The sequence below is a fragment of the Lissotriton vulgaris genome, chromosome 7 (assembly GCF_964263255.1).
Source record: "Lissotriton vulgaris chromosome 7, aLisVul1.2, whole genome shotgun sequence".
Taxonomy (NCBI): Eukaryota; Metazoa; Chordata; class Amphibia; order Caudata; family Salamandridae; genus Lissotriton; species Lissotriton vulgaris.
Window position 1 is genome coordinate 272403784 of NC_141695.1, and position 21403 is coordinate 272425186.

Here is a 21403-nt window from a genome sequence, read left to right on the forward strand (position 1 = left end):
AACAAACTTACTGTTATGTTAAACCCCCACCCACCAGACTCAAAAGCAGTAAAAAACAGGTATGGTCAGATAAAGTTTCAAAAAGTATATCTTTATAGCCCTAACAAAAAAATCTCCCGCAAGACCCTCCCTAACCCCAACGATTGTCCTTCAAAAGTCCCCAAAAATCACAACTCCCAATTCCCACCCCCCAAAAGTCTCTAAAAAAGGGGCAAGGGACACTATGGCAGGGTGCTGTTGGAATTAGCAGCCAGGGCATCATGCTCCTTGCGGAGGGTGGCAAGTTCGAAGCGGAGGCCCTCCACCACGTTCTTATAATTATGGACCTCCTGCTCCAGGTAGGACAGTCTGAGGGATAAGCGGCGCCGGTGTGCCTTGCAAATCCTGTGAGGGGCAGCTGCTTTCTTTGCTGCTGGGCGGTGGTGTTTGGCTTTGGTAGCCCGGCTCCGTACCGCTGGAGCACTGCGCTGGCTGGCAGCCCGCACGGAGGAGGATGCAGCTGTCCCAGTGGACGTTGTTGTTGTTCCAGACTGTGTCTCCTCCTCCTCCAGGGCCACCAGCCGCCGATATTCAGCAACAGTGGCATCCAGCCTCCGTTGCCGGGCCATTCGAGCCAGCTCCTTCCTCCTTGATGGTGTCTTGGATTTGGAAGGAGCAACTACATGAAAAAAGTCTGTAACCAATGCTCCTTAAGATTAACACAAAATGATTGAGCAGAAAGTTGTCACAGTACAAGTAGCAAATTGAAAGCACAGTGCATAACTATTGAGGACAGTATCTATGTAACCTCCGACTTCTTCATCCTTGCTCTAACATTAGTGGGAGTTTAAGGAACAAATTCTACGAGCACTATGGACTTCTATTACAGTCGACTATGACAGTACACCACTCTTATTCTTCTTCTTCTCTCTTGTTTAGGAAAATTGGTACGTTATCTTATGCAAGCCGGCATAATGCCAGCGCAGTGAACTTGCACCCGAGAAAAACAGACGCACACCATGGTGAGTGAGACAGACTTGCGTTACTGTACCGGTCCAGTACATGCAGGTGGTGAAGCTCTTACTTTTCTATTACGGGTGGCACTGAGAATACTCTGTTAAAAGGGCTACTGCTTAATTAATTTAGCTTTCACCCTACAGTGCAAATGAGTATTAGAAAAGGAAAATGAAGAAGCTAAATTATCTGATTATCTATCACTTCACATGGGATGCATTTGATGACATATGGGATGACTTTAGGTGCTTTGCTTATTATTGAGTGAACAGTGATACCCCCACACATGAATGACGTACTACTACTAAACTAAAGTTATTAAGGGAGGTAGGGAGTGTCCACCGTAATAACTGGATATATGCTGTGCTTGCAGTTGCAATACAAACTACTGCTACTATTCATGGTAGTCTTTGGACAACGTTACAACTTCTTTTCCTTGCCTTTCCTACACTGGAACGGACGTGCGGGTGCGGTGTTACATGCTCTTCAAAGTAACACTTAGTTCATCCAGTGACCGTCTACTCTCTCTAGATTCACATATGCTATCTAAGAGTCAGATAGTACCATGAATGATCCAGGCATCCATCCATTCAAAGTATATTGCACACATACAGTTTCTGTCTCACCCACCCAGGCTGTTCTCCTTCCACCCATCCTTGCTTCATCATTCACCCAGCCATGCACCATACCATTTTCTTACCTTCCCAGCCACCTCGGGGACCAAGCAAACACATATCATTCTTCTTTGCCAGTCATCATTACATTTCTCGTGCTTCCACACTTACTTACACCCTTCTTTCGCTTTTCGTTCATCCCATCCATCAAGTTCACCTCAGATCTGATTGGGATTCTTCTCGCCAAAAACTTCACAGCTAAGTCGAAGTACATTTAGAGGAGGCTACTACCTGCTTTTTTTATAATACACCCGTGCAGAAAGCACACTCTGCAGTCTTCAATCTCAATGACTAAGGAATGTATAGCTTACCTCTGCCCGCCACCACCGTTTGAACCCTCACAGGCATGTCCTTTTCCGGCACTTGCACCGCCTCCTCCCCAGAGTTGTCCTCCTCGTCCAATGCCACCACCTCCGCGCTGGCCCCGTCTCCAGATGTTCCACCTACAAAGTACATTTAATAATGTTAGAATACACCACTCACTACTATATAATATTTGGTCTAGGAGGAAGAAAGAAATGTGAAAAAAAGTGTACAATTTAATAATTTTTGACTGTGTACTCTAGAGTAAAAATGTCCCTTTTTCCAGGGAAGGCTGTTGTCTTGCTGCACTTTTTGGCACAACTGATGAATGTTTGCTTTTTACTTTTTAACACGCACCACTTTTTCTCCTAACAGACAGAACCTTGACTTCTAAGAACACGAGCAGGATCAAGTTCAAACCAGGTGAGAGCTCGGCTCGACCACAAGAAATGTGTCCAATTAATCGTCAGCACTAAGCACTTTTCCATTTTCAGTTACACGTTCACTTTTATGACAAACTTGAATTTAATAAATGTGTTTACTTTTAATAAAGCTTTTAAACTTAAATAGACTCTGTGGTTTTTGGTCCTCCAGACTAGAGTGGATGAGCTAAAGGTTTTCGAATTTTTGCAAGCATGAGTCCGTGCCTCTGCCATCGGTGACTTTGGGAGCTAAATGACTCTGCCACACTATCTAGTCAGTAAGGAGATTGGGGGTTCAACTACAAAGTCTGTTATCACTGAGGTATGTGGAAAGTCTAACAGTTACAGCACCTATTATAATTGATAAGCTAAGCGATGCATTATTTAGTGTCCATAGTTCTGTTTGTGCAGATTTGTCCCTGCAACAGTAGTCGAATGGATTGTCCTCCTATCCAAACCAAAAGTAAAGTAGTATCTTATTATTTCTTGGTGGTGGTCATTCACCTTTTTATTGTTGGCAATGGTCAAAGCATAAACATTTAGAATACTTGAAAAGACATTATGGACAATCCCAGAGGACTACACTCAGTGCATAGAGCTATTGCTGACTAGAATGGGAGTCCAATGGAAATGCCAAATGTGCAATCTTAGTTAGCTACACAGACAGACTAATAAGAATAATCTAGTAATACCACACGGAGTCATAGTCGAGGCAGGATAAGAATTTAGATCCTGTCTACAAGAAGATCAAAGACGATTTAGAAAAAATCGAATGAGGAACGCTAGGAAAAAATAAGTACTCTATATTAAAATTAAAACTTACTGGGGCCAGCAAAGGAGCCCTCGACTGCCCGGTCCTGGCCTGCATCGACAACAGCACCCTCCTCCTCCTCCTCCTGTGTCCTCCTCTTGCCCCTGGGGGAAGCTGATGTACAACATGAAAGAAAGAAAAACAGAAAACATGGATGATATTTCTCAACCAAATCAAACATTTAAAAAAGAACTAACAAAGTAACAAAATATTTTTGCGAAATAGCAAATAGGGAACGACTCCACGGGATATATTATTGACCAATCTCATGTGGTCGACTACGTCATTACTTTAGTATTGCTTGATTTGCGGACCGTCGAATTGGAAACTACCCTATGTAACTCACTAAACAAAGTACTAAAAAGGTTTGCCTAGGATTGGCAGGCAGCAGTCCGCAGCACGCAAAGTGACAGCCAAAGTCCATCATGATTGAAGATCAGCGACAACACTAAAGTTTCCTACTACATTCACCAGTCATTAAAATACTCAAACTATTAATCCACCACCACTATTTCTTCTTATCGCCATGTGTACAAAGGAAGGACTGGACTTGAGTCTGTAGGGGCTGATTTATAAGGCCCTTGCGGCTCTTTTGCTCCATTGTTGCGTGACTTTTGTGACGCAGCGACAGCACAAAAGAGGCGCAATGGTGCGGCGTATATTAACAACGTGACGCATCTGGGAGATGCATCACGTTGTAAAGCCCTGCGCCAATAGGGGTGTTCCGGCGCAAGGGAGGGCGTTCCTGCGCAGGAACGCATCCTAAAAGTGGCTGAGGGAAATCTACAAGATTTCAATCAGTCACTTTGAGGACAATGATGCGTGACTCAAACCCTGCGCCTGCTTGAAGCAGACGTACGGCTTGACGCAGCATTGGGGAGATAGGGCACCCCAGAGAATTGATGGAGCTGCACCATCGTTGCGACGCAACTCCAGCAATGCGCCACCTTTACGGCACAGATGCGTAACGCTTTGGTGACGTTTTGGGCCCATGGCGCGCCGCATTGTAAATACGGCGCACCATGGGTGATGGTGGCGTGACGCACAATTACTGGCGCATCCCTGCAACTTTGCAGGGATGCGCCGGTAATTAAAAATCTGAACCTTAGTGTGTAGCATTGCGCAGTTCTTTCAACTACACTCATACATAATTTCACAGGCCAATGAAATGAACACAAAATCTAAAACAAATAAGCATAGTAGCAACACTACTGAGAAGGAGAGCAGTGTACCTGAAATGCACAGAAGATTTTGAAATAAAATGTACCTACAATGTAATGAGCAGCATTATTGCTCTTGGTAAAAAACAAAAATTTGCAATATAATAACACAGCAGGAGAAAACATAGTAGTAAAGACATAGCTACTACTACTCACCAAGCCCGGGGATCTCAAGGCCAAGGAGGTCGAGCAGATCTCGCTCACGGGTCAGGACATCCGTCCAGCGGTGGGTGGCCTGGTTGTAGGTGCGCCAGACCCGAGAGTGGTGGTAAATGGCCTGGCACACCTTCTCCCACCGCTTCCGGCGCTCCCGGGCCCCGTACCCGGCACTGATCTTGCCGCCTCCCATGATGGTCCTGGGGAGGCGGCGCTGAACATAAAAAATGAGTTGGGCCACCTCCTCCGGGGTAAAGATCTCCCGTGGCATCACTAGCTCCCCCCTCAAACGCCCGCACGGGAGCCGGACACGGGGTGCGGGACCCTTCCCCTTCTCGGGATGCTTCCCGGCTCCCTTCACCATGGTCTGGGCGGAAAGGAATAAAGAAAATAGAATAGGGAAGAGAAGAAAAGAAAAGAGTTTACAAAAGTAGTTTAAAATTAACCAAAAGTAGCAGTAAACACAAAAATATAGGGCTAGAAAAATAGAGGGATAGATAATAAGTAAAATAGATTAAAAAAAACTTCAAACAAGCAAAGGATGGCAGAGATTGACAGAGGATACAAAGACCATGCCCAGAACCATAGCAATGAATGAGAAACAAGATGGCCGCGCCCGTTCACGACCGCGCGGGTAAGTTCCCGCGAGATTTTCCTTGCGAACACGCGCGAGACTGTACTGGCAAGCCGCAAACTTTGCGAGATTACACTTCGCGCCCGGAAACGGAAATACGTCAGGCAAACAAGATGGCTGCGCCCTTGAACGACCGCGAGGGTAACTTCGCGTCTTGCGCTACGAGCGGCTCGCAAAAACGCACAAAACCTTGCCAACTAACACGCCGCAAAAAAAACAAATAGCATATTCGCACGAATTTGCGGCTTCCGAATCCGATCTTGCGAGTGTTCGCACCCCGCGAACCCCGCGAAATTGCAGAAAAACGAGTTTTTCAAAAGTGAAAGCACTCGGCAGGGGCAAGAGTTCAAACTCATCATTAGTAACAATTCCCGGTAGTGCTTCCTGACTGGGGCCCCTCCAGAATTCAGTTGCTAGTTGCAACAATTGTATGACCCTGCTCTGACCCTCACAGCAGGCTCATACAATAGCTACAAGTAGGCCACAAAGAAGGTCCTGGGGAAAAAAAATGCACTGCAACAGAAAGCAAAATTACAGATAAGGAAGCAGGTGCCAGACAGTGACACATTAATAAACTAACCCCAAATTAATTCATCTCAGTTGAAGCAGGGCTGGTGTGCTTGCTTTTCCCCCCCATAATCTACAGTAATGATGAACCAGAGGGTGGCATTGATGTAACAGAGGGTTGCAGTGGTGAAACAGAGGGTGCTGGGAACCTGTGATGATGAACCAGACGTAGAAACAACATAATTCGCGACCGTTGCGCGACGAAATGTAAGTTCGCAATTGCGAACTGGTACGAAACCCTCGCGAACTGGCAGAAATCCTTGCGAACACAAAAAAAAAAAAATCCGCAAATTCGCAAGAATTCGCGGATTTTGCGGATTGCGAGTTCGCAAATCCGCAAATTCGCGAACGCGAGATTCGCAAAATTCGCCCATGCTTAGTTTCGGCAATCTTGAGGCTCCCATCAGGATGAATGGGTTGTTGTTGACAAACTGATGCTGTTGTTTGATAACACTCTTTTCTAAATTATTCTCCAGAGAAATGGAAGGTGGTTGGTTGGTAAGGTTGGTAAGGTTGTCCAAGGCCAAAGTAGGGTTGTTCATCAAAGATATGCTCTGTTGTGGTTTGGTTTATATATAAAGAAAGTGGTCCTAGACACAATTTTTTAAACACTGCAAATGATGTGAGTATTACTTCTTCACAGTCAACAAATAGTCAGACTTAATCTGAACACACAAACACATGGAGATGTATAATTAGCTAATTCAGCTATAAATGCAATAACCCAACACAACAGTATCACGACAAATTCTACTGCAGTTTATTTACAATTTCATAAAATTTCAGCAAGAGGAAAAAAGAAAAGTTGGTGCTCAGGTGATGAGGAGAAAAAAGGTGTAAGTAAAGGTTTAGAATGATTCAGTGCAACAAAGAAAATATTTTTACATTGCACATATAAAGCCTACCCATACACAGTATATATACAATATTATACAGGGGGACAGGTAGGGACTGGTGTAGGCTTTGAACAATAAAAATGGGGGGATCGTCGACGTTTCGACCCTGGCACAATAAGGGAAAATCACGACCTCTGCTGCGGGTCTTCTTCAGGACGGTTGGGGGGGGGGGCTGGGGAAGCACCACAAGAAACTGAGAAGGTGTAGCAATTCCAGATCAGTTGGGCGATACACCTCTGACTGAGGTTGGCTGTCTCCATGAAGAGATTCTGTGATAAATGATCACAGCATTTTGTCTGTGTAGGATATAGTGATGAGTGACTTTAGAATACCTGTTTATTTAGCATGCAAGAGGAGGTCCAAATCTAGTAACTTGAAGAAAAAGCAGAGTAGGTGTGTCTGCTTCATGTTCATATTGGTCAAAAGCACTGCAGTTGGTGACTTATTGTCATATTCTGTAATCTGGAAGTAGTGTAATGCAGTGCATGAGAGATTTAAAGAGGGATTTGTTTATAATAGTCATTGTTTGATGCCTATCTTGTAGAGGGGGCTGTAATTGAGTTGATTCACTGGCTTAGTGAAGTGCTTTGAGTTGGATGAGGTTGACAAAGGCATTGGTCTGTTTCAATTTCTTATCATAATTTCACATATTTCAATCATTATCTGTTAGTTCATTGGTTTACTAATAGTCAAAATGGATTTTGTTTTGAGGACCATGTTTTAATGATGCATTTATTGGCAAATGGTATTTTGAGGACAGTAATGTATTTGTTTTGATGTTTATTAAGATCTGATGAGGCCTGGAGTGTTTGAGACTTTATTGAGTTCCATTTAAAATTCATCCTTGGCAAAGTCTTCAAGGAAAATGTTTTTGATTTTCTCTTTTTGGTTGGGTGTGATGCTTAAATGTAGTGTGGAGAGTAGCATAGTATTTCAGTTCAGTGGTAAAGGGGCATTACCTTATTATGGTGCATGCCGATGGCTATTTGTAATGGTTTTTAGTAACTGTACAATAAAGCACTGAACCTGAACCTTATTATGGTGCAGGGTGCTGCTCTGAAAGTAAATAGGTTTGATGATTATTTTCTTGGTGTCAGATACTAGACACGTGTACATACATATACTTTCACTGCTTTGGTTCTGAAGATGTTCAGAACATTGAAGTTTCAAAGGAGGTTTTGGTGGGAGGGCTGAATGGGGCACTAGTAATAAAGGGCCACATGTACGGGCCGTTTGGGACCGGTAACATGCATTTTGCTATGTACAAACCCTATTTTGCAAGTTGGCAACCTATTACCGGCTCGCAACATAGGGGTTGCGAGTCACTAATAGGAAGGATCATGCCAAGGGTGTCACTTCCTGATAGCCAGTCGCAGAGGGATGTACTATTGTTTTATGAACAAAATGCAGTCACAAAACAATCACAGTTTACCTCCTACCTAAAGTAGGTGGTAAGCCAGTCACAAAAGGGAAGGGATCCCCAGGTCTTTGTGACTGGCAGTGAAAACATTTTTTACGAGCAGGAAGTGGTCCCACAGATCACTGCCTTCTCTTAAAAATGAAAGAGAAACTTTTTTGTTTCTTTTTGAAACACAACTTGTTTTCCTTTAAGGAAAACGAGCTGCATTAAAAAAAGATGCTTTTTTAAAAACACAAACAGAGACATCCCCAGTAGGCCACGATCCCAGTGTTAAAGCCCATTCCAAATGGGTTGCAAAATGCGTCCTGAATCGTGAATATTGACGAGGTAGGCCCATAGCAACCACATTGGGAATCACTAATGTGTCTGACACACATTAGTACATTTCATTTTGCAATTCTCTATTTGCGAGTCACACAAACATAGCAATTACAGACACAAAATAAAATGGTTGCACATGATCTGATATTTAGGAGCTTGTTGGAAATGGTCTTTGCATGATGCAGAGAGGAAGAAATGGGAAATGAAGAGGTTGTATTATGATTTGGGTGGTAGTTGTTCTGTGAGAATGCACAGCCAAATAGGCTTGTGAATGATGGCAATCCCCTTTCTCCCCATTCAGTGTAGGGCCATTATGTTCAGTGATATAGTCTGCTGTGTCAAAAACATGATTGTGTTGGAAGTGGGCCATATTACGTGATAGCAAAATGCATCATAGTTGTTTTGTGCAATCATGCACCTATTTCAAGACAATGTATGGTTGTAGAGTGTGCATTATTCAGCATGAGGTGGCGAGTTGGAGGGTTTGTTTTGTAGGTGGTGTGTGTGTGCTAATGAGTAGAATGCAATTAAGGTATAGGTGTTTGCTCAGTGGTAATCTGTGACACAATGCACTCACTGTAGTGTGTGTATTTTGTGTGTGGTGTGTGTGTGCATGTGTAGCATAGTGTATAGGTGTCTCATTAGAGGCTTAGTGTTCTAGGTCTAGGCACTTCCTTTCCTGAACAGGCCAAAAGGGGTGACGACATTGTCAGTGTTCACCTGGTAGACTGCACCTTAAAATTGTGACAATTAAGTACCTGGCTCTGATTGGCTAGACAATGTGGGACTCGATGGACCTTTCTGTGCTGTGTAGTGGGGGGTGTTACTTTGTGGTCTTCTGTCTATGGGAGCACAAGTTTTGCTAATGTGTAAAAGATGAGCTTGGCACTGATTGGCAGGGGCCAGAAAGAGGTGAGGGAAATGTCTGTGTGGTTCTGGCTGTGAAGTTCCTCAGTGGCCTGCTAGCCTTGAGATTGCTGATTGGCCTGGTTGAAAGTAGTAGTTATGTTGACAAATGTGGTGGGTTTTGTTGGGCTGGGGCATGGTCGGGGTGAGTCAAAATAATATCCACAATTTTCTGAAAACATTTAATGATTGTCACTATACCGTGCACACTGGGGCCCTGCTGTCCAGTGCCAACTGTACATGCTCTGACCACTAAAAGGCCTAATCCCTGGTTGGTTTATTTAACCTTTCTGTAAGGCCATTGTTTATGGTGTGGATATTTATTGTGATATCCACTTCTGTGACAAAGGAAAACATGGCTTCAAGTGAATTATTGTCATTGATTTGCTGCAGTGTGATACCTGCAGTGTCACCTGTTAACACAACCCTTACTAAGAGTTTAAGGAGTCCAATTTTAAATATTAGGAAGTCAGTTCTATGTAAATATTTTAGCCCACAAGCTAGGGTGCATAGTATTTAAAAGAGGGACATACAGAAAAGTAATGTTATCATGTCCCCACAGCAACAAAAAAAACTAAAAGCTATATTCACTGTGGCAGTGGTAGCTACCATGTGTAAAACAAATTGAAAATGAAGATTGCTATATCGAGAATGGGAAAAGCTAATAAAATAATGAAATACCTATCTATAATAGGTATTAAAAGTCCAATTCAATGGTAAAGTTGGTTTTTAATATATATTTTTAGAAATGAACGTTTTAAAAGTTACCCTTAACCTGCCTGAACTAATAGAAGGCTAATTAGCATAATCCTCTGCCAGCTTCCAGTCTATGCTCAAGCACAGGAATTCATGTGAAATGCCCTCCAAGAGAAAACAATAGGTTCACCTGAATATGCAGGGATGACCCTTCTGAACTCCACAGAATGTTCTATGTAGGGCATTGTGGGTATCCTGTTGATACCCCAATGTCAAATCCTGATTGATATACATTTTATACCGCATGTAATACTAGTGGCACATTTGAAAGGGAGTGAACAGGATTCCAAGACAGTTCTTGTGTATCCCTCTCTAGTTGCTTACGGCCCCTGTGTTTGCCCTACCAGTCTTCCATCAGAGGCTTGTTTTTAGTAATGCAAAGGTCAGCAATTTACCCTAAAAGGCCCATGTGCGTTCAGGAGACATACTACTCAACTATAGAATGGATGGGAAAGTCAGAGTAGTGAGTTGCTTCGGCAAAATATCACATTTATTTTAAAAAGTTAAATGCCAGAAAGTTAGTCGGGGAAGATAGGTTTGCATAGTGGTAGTTGTAATATATGTCAGGTCAAGCTTCACAATTGAGAGCAACGAAAGGACCTGTAATAAAAGTGCCTGGTTGTGTTATACTCACATGAACGTATGTTTGTAGAAAGAGGGTATATTTTTAGATTTAAATGTACCTTGTTCTTTCCTTTATTCATCTTCTATAGGCTTTCAGAAAATTGGCTTTTGGGCAGTTTCCTCACAGCCAAATACTGTATTAAGCTGTAAATGAGATTGAAATTTAGCAAAAGATATATAGTAACAAATGTGCTTCCTCTGCCATTTTGCAGTGAAGAACATTTGATTCCTTTAGAGGAATGTAGCGCCTTTTGTGTAGTGTCCTCTTAAAAAACTGCTTAGAGTTGCTTTGCCATAGAGCTGGCACTGAAAGTGACCAAGGGAATGCACGGTGAAAGAGATAATCAATGCATTTAAAAAGTCCAAACTTCACCAAATGACTATGAAATACAGATCACGTTCTTTGTGGGTAAAATGTCATACCTTCTGGAGGAGAATCAGCCAGAAGTGTGTTGACAAAGATCAGCAATAGACCTGAAAAGATACATAGTGTGTTAATGAGCAGACTGGGTTGTGGCAGCATCCGTGCCATATCACCCTTTTTCTAGGTACTCTTGTACTCACCTAACATCAGGAGCTGAAGGTATGAGCTGAGTTGCTTCATGTTGTCCTCTCCTTGTTTCTGGAAACAATCAGTATCAGAGCACAATGATTAAGTAAGTATTTAAAGACAGCTATAAAACCATAAATGTATAGATGCATACGAAATATTACCCTGTGCATAGAGAGATGTGACATACAGCTTAAACCAGCTGGGCAAATGGGAAGGCATTGGGACAGTCTTTAGGTCAAGGATAAAACACTGTGAATGATGAGGTGACCATAGGAAAGTTACAGTAGACAGAAGGAAATATGAAATTACTACACATGCACATACCTGGACACAAAAACATTCATAAACAAACACACTGCGCAACATGTTTTCCCCATGTTAATTTCCATAGGGACATTCTGACAAGGCTACAGCTCGAACGGCTGAACGGAATTACACTAGATTTGGCAAAATGGTAGGGACTGGTATGCAGCAGTGCCTTTTGTATGTTTGGTGAAAATCCCTCCAGTAGTTCTTGAGAAAATTGAATTTGAAAATTTTCAAATGGCATTTTCTATGGGACCTTTAGACACGGCTACAGCCCGAACGGCTGAACGGAATTACGCCAAACTTGGCAAATTGGTAGGGACAGGTATGCAGTAGTGCCTTTTCTATATTTGCTGAAAATCCCTCCAGTAGTTGTTGAGAAATTGAATTTGAGCAAATTATATATCTATATGCGCTCAACATTCTATTGGGAATAACTTTGGCGCCAATTGAGGAATCTGTGTGTAATTTTCCAGAATTTTGGCCAGCTCCGCTCCGCTCCTTCCCTGAAAGTTTCGGGGGGATTCGTCAAGCGGGGGCCGAAAGGGGCGTCCTAAAACATGTTTTCCCCATATTAATTTCCATAGGGACCTTTAGACACGGCTACAGCCCAAACGGCTGAAGGGAATTACACCAAACTTGGCAAAATGGTAGGCACAGGTATGCAGTAGTGCCTTTTCTATATTTGGTGAAAATCCCTACAGTAGTTGTTGAGAAAATTGAATTTGAGCAAATTATATATCTATATGCGCTCACCGTACGCGCACCGTACGTGTACCATAGCGTACCGTACGCATACGTGCGCGTACTCTTACGTGCGCAAGCGAGTTTCTGATTGGCTGGCAGTCGACTGTCAACATTCCAAACTGTCCAAACCAGGAAGTGTTGGCCACCATCTTGTTTTTCAGGAGAACTGAGGTACAAGAGAGCACAAAACAAGAGTGGAAAACATGAAAAGGGGGTAGGGTAGAGACCCCCCAAAACTCTAGCCCTTCTCAGGGGGTCCCAAAAGGACCCCCAAGGACAAAAAACAAACAAAACAAAATTCGGAAAAATCCCGGGGTACGCGCTCTGTACGCGAAAAAAATATAGGTTTCACGATTGATAAAATTAGAAATTAGCATTTAAAAAACCTTGCAAATTCACTTAAAAAAACATAGGTTTCAGGCCTTATATAGTTAGGAATTAGCATTTAAAAAACCATGCAAATTCACTTAAAAAACCATAGGTTTCAGGTCTTATATAGTTAGGAATTAGCATTTTTAAAACCTTGTAAATTCACTTAAAAAACATAGGTTTCAGGTCTTATATAGTTAAGACTTTGCATATAAAAAACCATTGAAATTGCTCCTATATAGTTAGTTGTACAAACTATATTTCGCGCACCCGCCATTCACTGCTGATGATGTCACATATTACATCATTCATGACATGGTCAGTGACATCACTGATGATATCACTGATGACATCTCAAATGACATCAATGATGACATCACTGATGACATCTCATTTGACATCACTGATCATATCACTGATGATATCATTCATGTGATAATACGATGCACCTCCTCACACTCTAATATAACCTTTGATACACCCACTGTTAAATACAGACTACCATTCTTGAAACCATTGACACACCAATACCAGTTACTACATACGCACTCACTGATTCCTAGGTCTACACACACATTCACTCATTCACCCATAGAATCACTCATACATACAGTCACTCATCAATACAACACTATCATATGCACTCATACACCTATACAGACACTCACAGACTGCCACTCATCCATGGAGTAACTCACACACCTAGTCAGTCATGCAAAGAATCAATCACACTTCCATGTCCTCAACTATACAGTTATACACACAACACCTTACTTATTCAAACATATACTAACACTTACTTACTCAATTATACCATCACTGATACAAGTACACAATGATCCATACAGCCACTCGCACATTCACTGGATCTCATGTATAGTAATTTATATATGCCAACTCTCACATGCACTGTGTTTTAACTATGTACTTACTTAGACATGTAGCACTGAGATATCCACTCACTCACCAACACACCCATGCACACAGTCAACCGCCCATGTAGCTGTTTCAACATGCACTCTTGAACTCATACACCTAGTGAATCAACTGCTCACACATCTATGCACAGTCACACACCTCCCAGCCGCCCACACACATACTCAGTCTCCCATTCAAATACTTGGGCAACCAATCAATAACCCATATAGCCACTCATATAGCTACTGATCAACACATGCAGCAGCTTACACAACAACAGACATACTGATGCACACATTCAGACAGTTTAGTCACTAACTCATGCATTTAGTAAGACACATTTAATCACTCACTCATACAGTCAGTCACGAACCTACTAAATCCTTCATCTAGACACTTATACATCCACTCATTTTTCAATATGTAAAACATATTTAAACTTTACAGAAACACACAGTCACTGGATGATGTCATCAGTGATGTCAAATGAGATGTCATCAGTGATGTCATCAGTGATGTCATTTGAGATGTCATCAGTGATGTCACTGTCCATGTCATGAATGATGTAATATGTGACATCATCAGCAGTGGATTGCGGGTGCGCGAAATATAGTTAGCACAACTAACTATATAGGAGCAATTTCAATGGTTTTTTAAATGCTAATTCCTAACTATATAAGGCCTGAAACCTATGTTTTTTAAGTGAATATATATATATATATATATATATATATATATATATATATATATATATATATATATATATATATATATATATATATATATATATATATATATATACACACGCAAACATTCCAGTGGAATGAACACAGGAAAGAGCAACAGCACATATCCAAATATACCTACCAGTATATGCATGTTTAACATCAAAAAGAATATTGTGAAGATAAGTATATGTAGGTAAATAGGTAAGTATAGGGTTACCATATATCACTTCGCAAAATTTAGTGCCAATATATATATGTAATACAAAGGTCAAAGTGACGTTATACTCAGCTCAGATTTTACTCATACAAAGTCGGTGAAATTCAGCACTTATAGTCACCTGACCTAACTATAACTTACACCCCCGCAATGCACTGCTTATGAATACACACATAGCATCACTCATGACATGGTCAGTGAACTCCATGATGACACCTCAAATGACATGCCTGATGACTTCAAAGTGAGCGAGTGCTAGAGAGTTCGAGGGGAGTTAGTGTGTGAGTCTCCGTGTGGGTCTAGGAGTTGGTGCCCGAGTGTCTAAGTGGGTCTGTGAATGGATGTATGAGTGTCTCAGTGGATCTGTCAGTGGGTGTGTGAGTCTCAGAATATGTTTGTGAGTCAGTGTGTGAGTGTTTCAGTGAGCCTGTGAGTTGGTACATGACTCTCTCAGTAGGTATGTGAGTGTATGCATGAGTGAGTTTATCAATAAGGTTGCGTGAGTGTCTGAGTAGGTCTATGAATGGTGCATGATTCACTCAGTGGGTCTGATGTCTGTTACTGGATATATGAAAGTCTGAGTGGGTCTGTGAGTGGGTACATGAGTCTCTGAGTGGGTTACCAGCTTAGCTGTGAAGTGTATGCTTTTTAAAGGAGCATAACACAGGCCCCTGCACCCAAGGGGCTGTAGAGGCCTGTGTTACGCTCCTCGCTATCCTCTGCTGCTCCAACCAGGAATCAATAGGCTATGGGACTGTGGGGAAGCCAAATTCAGAAAACTCAGTAATGTAACATTGAATTTGTCCACTCGAGAGTGGTGAACTTTGTTTTAATTTCAAGCTCGGCTACAGCAAACCCTTTTGGGTAAAGTGTATAGTGTAGTACCACAATTACTTCGGAGGCCTACTGAAGGGCATGATTGGTATTTCACCCGGTGAGCAGATGTCTGCAATTAGCTTGCTGGACTGCCAGGCATTTGTCATGTGAGCAAGAGCTGAGGAAGTCTGAAACACGTTAGGCCTCATGAAAAATAACTCTACATAAGTTACTGGCTTCGCTGTAGTCTGCAATAAAGACATTCAGAACTGAATGTCAGTGCGCCTATGTCAGAGAACAACATTTTCTTGTGGAAATAAATTATATATAAATTATATATATATATATATATATATATATATATATATATATATATATATATATATATATATATATATATATATATATATATATATATATATATATATTTGCGCGAAGTGTAACATGCTGTTTATTTCCAATCTTTCGAATGTTGAGTGTTGGGTGACGCTCAAGAGTTGAAACTTTGAGTGGAGTGGGTCATACATGATTCCCCTCCCTCATATCTTCATGGTATATAGGTGTGGAGTTACAAACGGTCAATCTATGCATAGCAAAAAATTCTTACCTTCACAACATTCTAGTTTAGATACTTGGGGCACACCATTTTTGGATGTCAATTGGTCTTAAATAAATCCCGAGGCTTTTGCGAGGCAGTTGCCTCTGTGTCTGTTAAAATCACCTTGCGGAAACCTGCAGCTTTTTAAAAATAGCGGGTCTATCTCCATCTAAAAGTCGAGTTTTCTCCCCCGAATTAATCTCCAAACACTGCAGCGTTTTAAATGATGGCAGCACAGGTGCTTACATTTTTTTTAAACCTCCGTTCTCCCACAAGCAATGACGGCAAAGACCACAATTAATATTTCACATGATTTGTCATCCCTTATTTCTTGCTCCAAGTATTCTTGACCATAAAATGTATCATTAGGCTGTATGCAGGTCTCTTTTATGTATGTGGCACTTCTATACCTTGTACCTAGCCAAAAGGCAGCAGAGCGCTGTGGTTTCCATATTAGAGTAGCCATAGAAATGGCAGCTCCACACTAATATCCTTATCTTTCTTTTTCAAAGAAATTAGTCTAATTTGACAGACAGATAAGAATAAAGGAGCAAAGTAGCAGCATATTCATCAACACAAGGAATCATGATATTTAGATTGTTATCCATGAAACTATTTGATTCAATCATTTATTGATCCCTTAAATGACACATTATTAATTATAAAAATCTTCTCCTAGAAACATACCTCTCTCTCCTTTTTTGTGGATAGACTGTTCTGCACCTCCGCTTCTGTCTGATTCTAAAAGGCCACCTGCTTGCTTTTATATCCCATAGCAGGTCATTGGTTACAGCTCTTGGCATGCAAATAATATTGTTGGCGAAACAAACTTTTGCAACACTATTACCTAATAGAGAAACAGGAACATCCCAAATGTAATTAAAGCATGAATCACAGGTGTCCTTGCCCAAAGCCTATTGCATGTAGGTTTATTCTGAAGTGTCAGTGATGCTTTATGCCAAGTGACGGTTAGTGGCCCACAAAAATGATGGGGCGAGATAAATAGAATATGTTCAAAAACATACATACAAATAAACACACATTTAACCCTTGTTCTGCCAGGCCTCCCCCAGTGACACCCTTTTTTGGATTAGTTCGAGCCTATGCCCCCATAAAGTTCTGTTCAAATAAGGTAGCCACACTAAATTTGTGTCCTTTTCTTCCATCATCTTGAGGATTCTAAAGGTACCAGTGTTTGTGGATTCCCCTGGAGGGTACTGAGAAATTATGCAAAACACAGCTAAATGTGTTTTTTGGGGCAGACATGTGTTAAAAGTGCTGCAGAAGAAAGTGTCAGGATTCTTCCCTACAAATGGTATTAAAGAAAGGTTTATGCTGCTAAATTCACAATTTTCCCAGCTTTCAGGAACAAGCAGACTTTTGTCAGAAAACCAAAATATTCTATACAGGTTTGTCAGTTTACTGGACATAGCCTATTTTTCCTATTTGTTGTTCTTTTAACCTCCTTCCAGTTAGTGGTAGAAATGGGTGTGAAAACAATATAGGATCCTAGAAAGCTATACATTTCTGAAAAGTAGACAAAAAAATCCGAATTCAACAAGAGGTCATTTGTGTAGATCCTTCAATGTTTTCCCATGAACAATAACAGTTGAAAATAAAGAATATTGAAATTTTGTTGAAAAAAACAGACATTTGTGCCTACATTTTCACCTGTAACTAATTCTAACTGTGTTAGATTATTGAAAGCTATATAACGTTACGTCCACTAGACCCTTTGGGTTGCTGGGTTATATGAGGCTTGTAGGTTCACCAAGAACTGGTGGTACCCAGAGCCAGTAAATGAGTTGCACCTTGCAATGTTTTTTCATTGTGTACAAGGTATACAGTAATTAATTTGATAAAAAATGAAGAGTGAAAAATCAGTATCAAGGAAACCTAAGAATTTCTAAAATTGGAACAGGATATGGAGCTTAGAAGCAGTGGTTCTCGGCAGCCTTCGACACCGTATGCTATCACACCCTAATAACACGCCTCTTCAACACTGCGATCCAAGGAAAGGCCCTGGACTGGATCACCTCGTTTCTCTCGGACAGAACCCAGAGAGTCCGCCTCCCTCCCTTACGCTCAGAAGCCACCAAAATCATCTGCGGCGTACCCCAAGGATCCTCACTCAGCCCAATGCTCTTCAATATTTACATGAGCCCCCTCACCGCCATCGCACGCAAACACAACATCAACATCATCTCCTACACCGACGACACCCAGCTGATACTCTCCCTCACCAAAGACCCAGCCACCGCCAAAACCAACCAACAGGGAGGAATGAAAGACGTCGCAGAATGGATGAAGCTCAGCCGCCTGAAGCTGAACTCAGACAAGACGGAGGTCCTCTTCCTCGGACAATCCCCCTCCACCTGGGATGACTCCTGGTGGCCCTCAGCACTGGGCTCCACACCAACACACTCGGACCACGCACGCACCCTGGGATTCATCCTGGAATTCACCCTCACGATGGCCAAGCAAGTCAATGCCGTCCCGTCATCATGCTTCAACACCCTACGCATGCTCTGAAAGATATTCCGGTGGATCCCCACCGAAACCAGAAAGACGGTCACCCAGGCCCTCGTCACTAGCCGACTGGACTACAGAAACGCCCTAAACGCAGGAACTACCGCCAAACTCCAGAAATGACTACAACGCATACAGAAGGCCTCTGCACGACTCATCCTCGACTTCCCTCACCAAAGCCACATATCCGCCCACCTGAGAGACCTGCACTGGCTCCCCGTGAACAAGAGGATCACATTCAGGCTCCTCACCCATGCACACAAAGCTCTCCACGACATGGGCCCCGAATACCTCAACAACCGCCTCACGTTCTCACTCCCACCCGCCGGCTCAGCTCCGCCAGCCTCGCCATCGTCCCACGGATCCACAGAGCCATAGTCGGAGGAAGATCGTTCTCCTACCTGTCCGCCAAGACGTGGAACTCTCTCCCTGTGCACCTACCACTGATCCAGGACCATCTCACCTTCAGGAGGCACCTCAAGACCTGGCTATTCGAGCAGTAGCAGCACCCTCCCTCCCTTCAGCGCCTTGAGACCCTCACGGGTGAGTAGCGTGCTTTATAAATGTTTTGATTGATTGATTGATTGATTGATTGGTTATTTGTGCATCTCTGAAATTGTAGATACCCATATTAGAATGTGAACTAGAGGATATTTTTCAAAAATTACTTCTTTTTTATACACTGTCTTACATTTGGAAGCTAGAAATACATTGAAATACAAATAGTAATAACATGTGTTGTACAATTCTGTGTTTCCCTAAGTCTCCTGATATAAATGGCACGTTACTTGCGTGGGTAGGCCTAGCGTCCGCAAAAGAAAACTGCCCAAAATGCATTGTTGGTACATCACCTTTTTTCATTGAAAATTGACCCTTTTGTTACAAGGTGCATAACTGTGGATTTTAGGCCCTAGCTCAGCTGGCACTAGGAGAAACCTAGGCAAACAGTAACTTTTTTTAAACTAGACACCCAGGGGAATCCAGGATGGGGTGACTTATGTGGCTCTCATCAGGTTCTGTTACTCAGAATCCCTTGCAAACCTCTTCCTCAAATTTCTGTGATGGAACGTTCTGGAATCTGCAGGTAGCCACACACTTCTACCCACCCAGCACTCCCGCAATTCTCTTGATAAAAATTGTACCTCACATGTGTGGGTTGGCTTCGTATCCGCAACAGGAAATGGCCCAACATGCAACACGGACACATCATACGTTTCCAGTGAAACCTGCCCCTTTTTTCACAATGTGCCTCGCTGTGGATTTTGGGGCCTAGCTCGCCCGGCACTAAAGGAAACCTAGAAAACCTGTACATTATTTAAAACTAGACAACCAGGCAATCAGGATAGGGTGACTTGTGTGGCTCTCCCTAGTTTCTGTTACACAGAATCCTGGGCAAACCTCAAACTTTGTAAAAACAAAACACATTTTCCTCACATTTTTGTGAAGGAAAGTTCTAGAATCTGTAGGGAGCCACAAGCTTCCACCCACTTGGGTGAATGCTGGGACCGCATTCACCCAAGTCTTCTGATAACAATGGTATCTCACTTGTGTGGGTAGGCCTAGTGTTTGCGACAGGAAACGGCCAAAAACACATAGTGGACACATCACATTTTTTAGTAAACACTGACCCATTTTTGCAATGTGCCTAGTTGTGGATTTTGGGCCCAAGTTTGGATGGCACCTAGGGAAGCCTAGCAAAGCTGTACATTTTTTGAAACTAGATACCTTAGGGAATCTAGGATGGGGTGACTTGTATGGCTCTCAAGAGGTTCTGTTACCCAGAATCCCTTGCAAACCTCAAACCTAGTAAATAAAATACATTTTCCTTACATTTCTGTGATGGAAAGGTCTTGAATCTGCAGGGAATCACAAATTTTTGCCCAACCACCATTCCCCCAAGTCCGCCTATGAAAATTGCACCTCACTTATGTGGGTAGGCCTAGAGCCCGCAAAAGGAAACGGACCAAAACGATGTGTGGATACATCACATTTTCCAGTGAAAAAGAACCCTTCAATTGCACTCTGCCTAGCTGTGGAATTCGGGCCCTAGCTCCCCCGGAACTTAGGGAAACTTAGCAAAACTGTACATTTTTTTAAAACTAGACACCCGGGGAAATCTAGGATGGGGTGACTGTGTGGCGTGCACCAGGTTCTGTTACCCAGAATCCTTTGCGAACCTCAAACTTTGTAAAAAAAAAAACAACACATTTCCTCATATTTCTTTGATGGAAAGTTCTGTCATTTTTGGGTAGCCATAAACTTGCACCCACCCGGCATTTCCCCAAGTCTGCCAATAAAAATGGTACTTCACTTGTGTGGGTAGGCCTAGTGACTGTGCCAGAAAATGGCCAAAAACGCAATGTTGACCCATCACATTTTTAAACAGACTCTTTTTTGTAATGTGCCTAGCTGTGGATTTTGGGCCCAGGCTCAGCCGGCACCTAAGGGGGACAGTGTGGGGTGAGAACCCCCTTCTGCCTCCTGAGGGCACAGAAGACTGTCCTTTTTGTGTTGAGGGTGAGGACATTGACATGCCCATTGTGGGCAACCCCCAGCCCTCTTTCATAAAAAATAATCATCCAATGTCGCTAGTAGGCCTTCTGGCCCCTGGGGGGGGGGGAGGATTGGGGCTATTACCCTTCCTTTGCACCCCGGGTGGTGAGAAGACTGTCCCCTTTTTTGAGAGGTAATGGCCATTTAGGGCATCCCCCAAATCTAATTTTTAAAAATAAGGAATCCCTGGGGTCTAGTGTCCTTACTGCCCCTATCGGCACTCCAGGGGGGGTAGAAAGACTGAATAGACCCAAAATTAAAAGGGGGGAGCAAATTCCCTTGCCCAATGGGCAACTCCCCCTTCCTTGCTGTCTGATAGGTGGATCCCTGTTTGGGGATCTCCTTCCTGTGGTGATCCCCAACCAG

The 21403-nt window shown here is 42.6% G+C and overlaps 2 protein-coding genes across 2 annotated transcripts in view; both read right to left on the reverse strand.

The window, feature by feature from the left end:
• The window catches only part of LOC147701375 (uncharacterized), a 44793-nt gene extending 28051 nt beyond the window's left edge, over positions 1 to 16742 (reverse strand). Inside the window, exons 1-3 of the mRNA XM_086928639.1 lie at positions 16643 to 16742; positions 11268 to 11325; positions 11127 to 11177 (exon numbers count right to left, since the gene is read on the reverse strand). Of these exons, the coding sequence (XP_086784765.1) occupies positions 11127 to 11177; positions 11268 to 11307 (91 nt within the window). The 5' untranslated portion in view covers positions 11308 to 11325; positions 16643 to 16742. The remainder of the gene's footprint in view (positions 1 to 11126; positions 11178 to 11267; positions 11326 to 16642) is intronic.
• Positions 222 to 10264, reverse strand: LOC147701376 (uncharacterized). The gene is made up of 4 exons (XM_086928383.1): positions 10210 to 10264; positions 3216 to 3317; positions 1979 to 2110; positions 222 to 658 (listed from the first exon to the last, which is right to left on the reverse strand). The coding sequence occupies exons 1-4, from the start codon at positions 10262 to 10264 to the stop codon at positions 222 to 224; spliced, it is 726 nt and encodes a 241-aa protein (XP_086784509.1).
• Positions 16743 to 21403: the final 4661 nt, after the last annotated feature.

Coding starts and splice junctions, on each gene's coding strand:
- LOC147701376 (XM_086928383.1), bottom strand. CDS start 10,264: ATGCCCTACATAGAACATTCTGTGGAGTTCAGAAGGGTCATCCCTGCA. Junction 2,111..3,215: donor GGGCTCCTTTGCTGGCCCCA/GTAAGTTTTAAT, acceptor TGTACTTTGTAG/GTGGAACATCTGGAGACGGG. Junction 659..1,978: donor AACGGTGGTGGCGGGCAGAG/GTAAGCTATACA, acceptor TTTTTCATGTAG/TTGCTCCTTCCAAATCCAAG.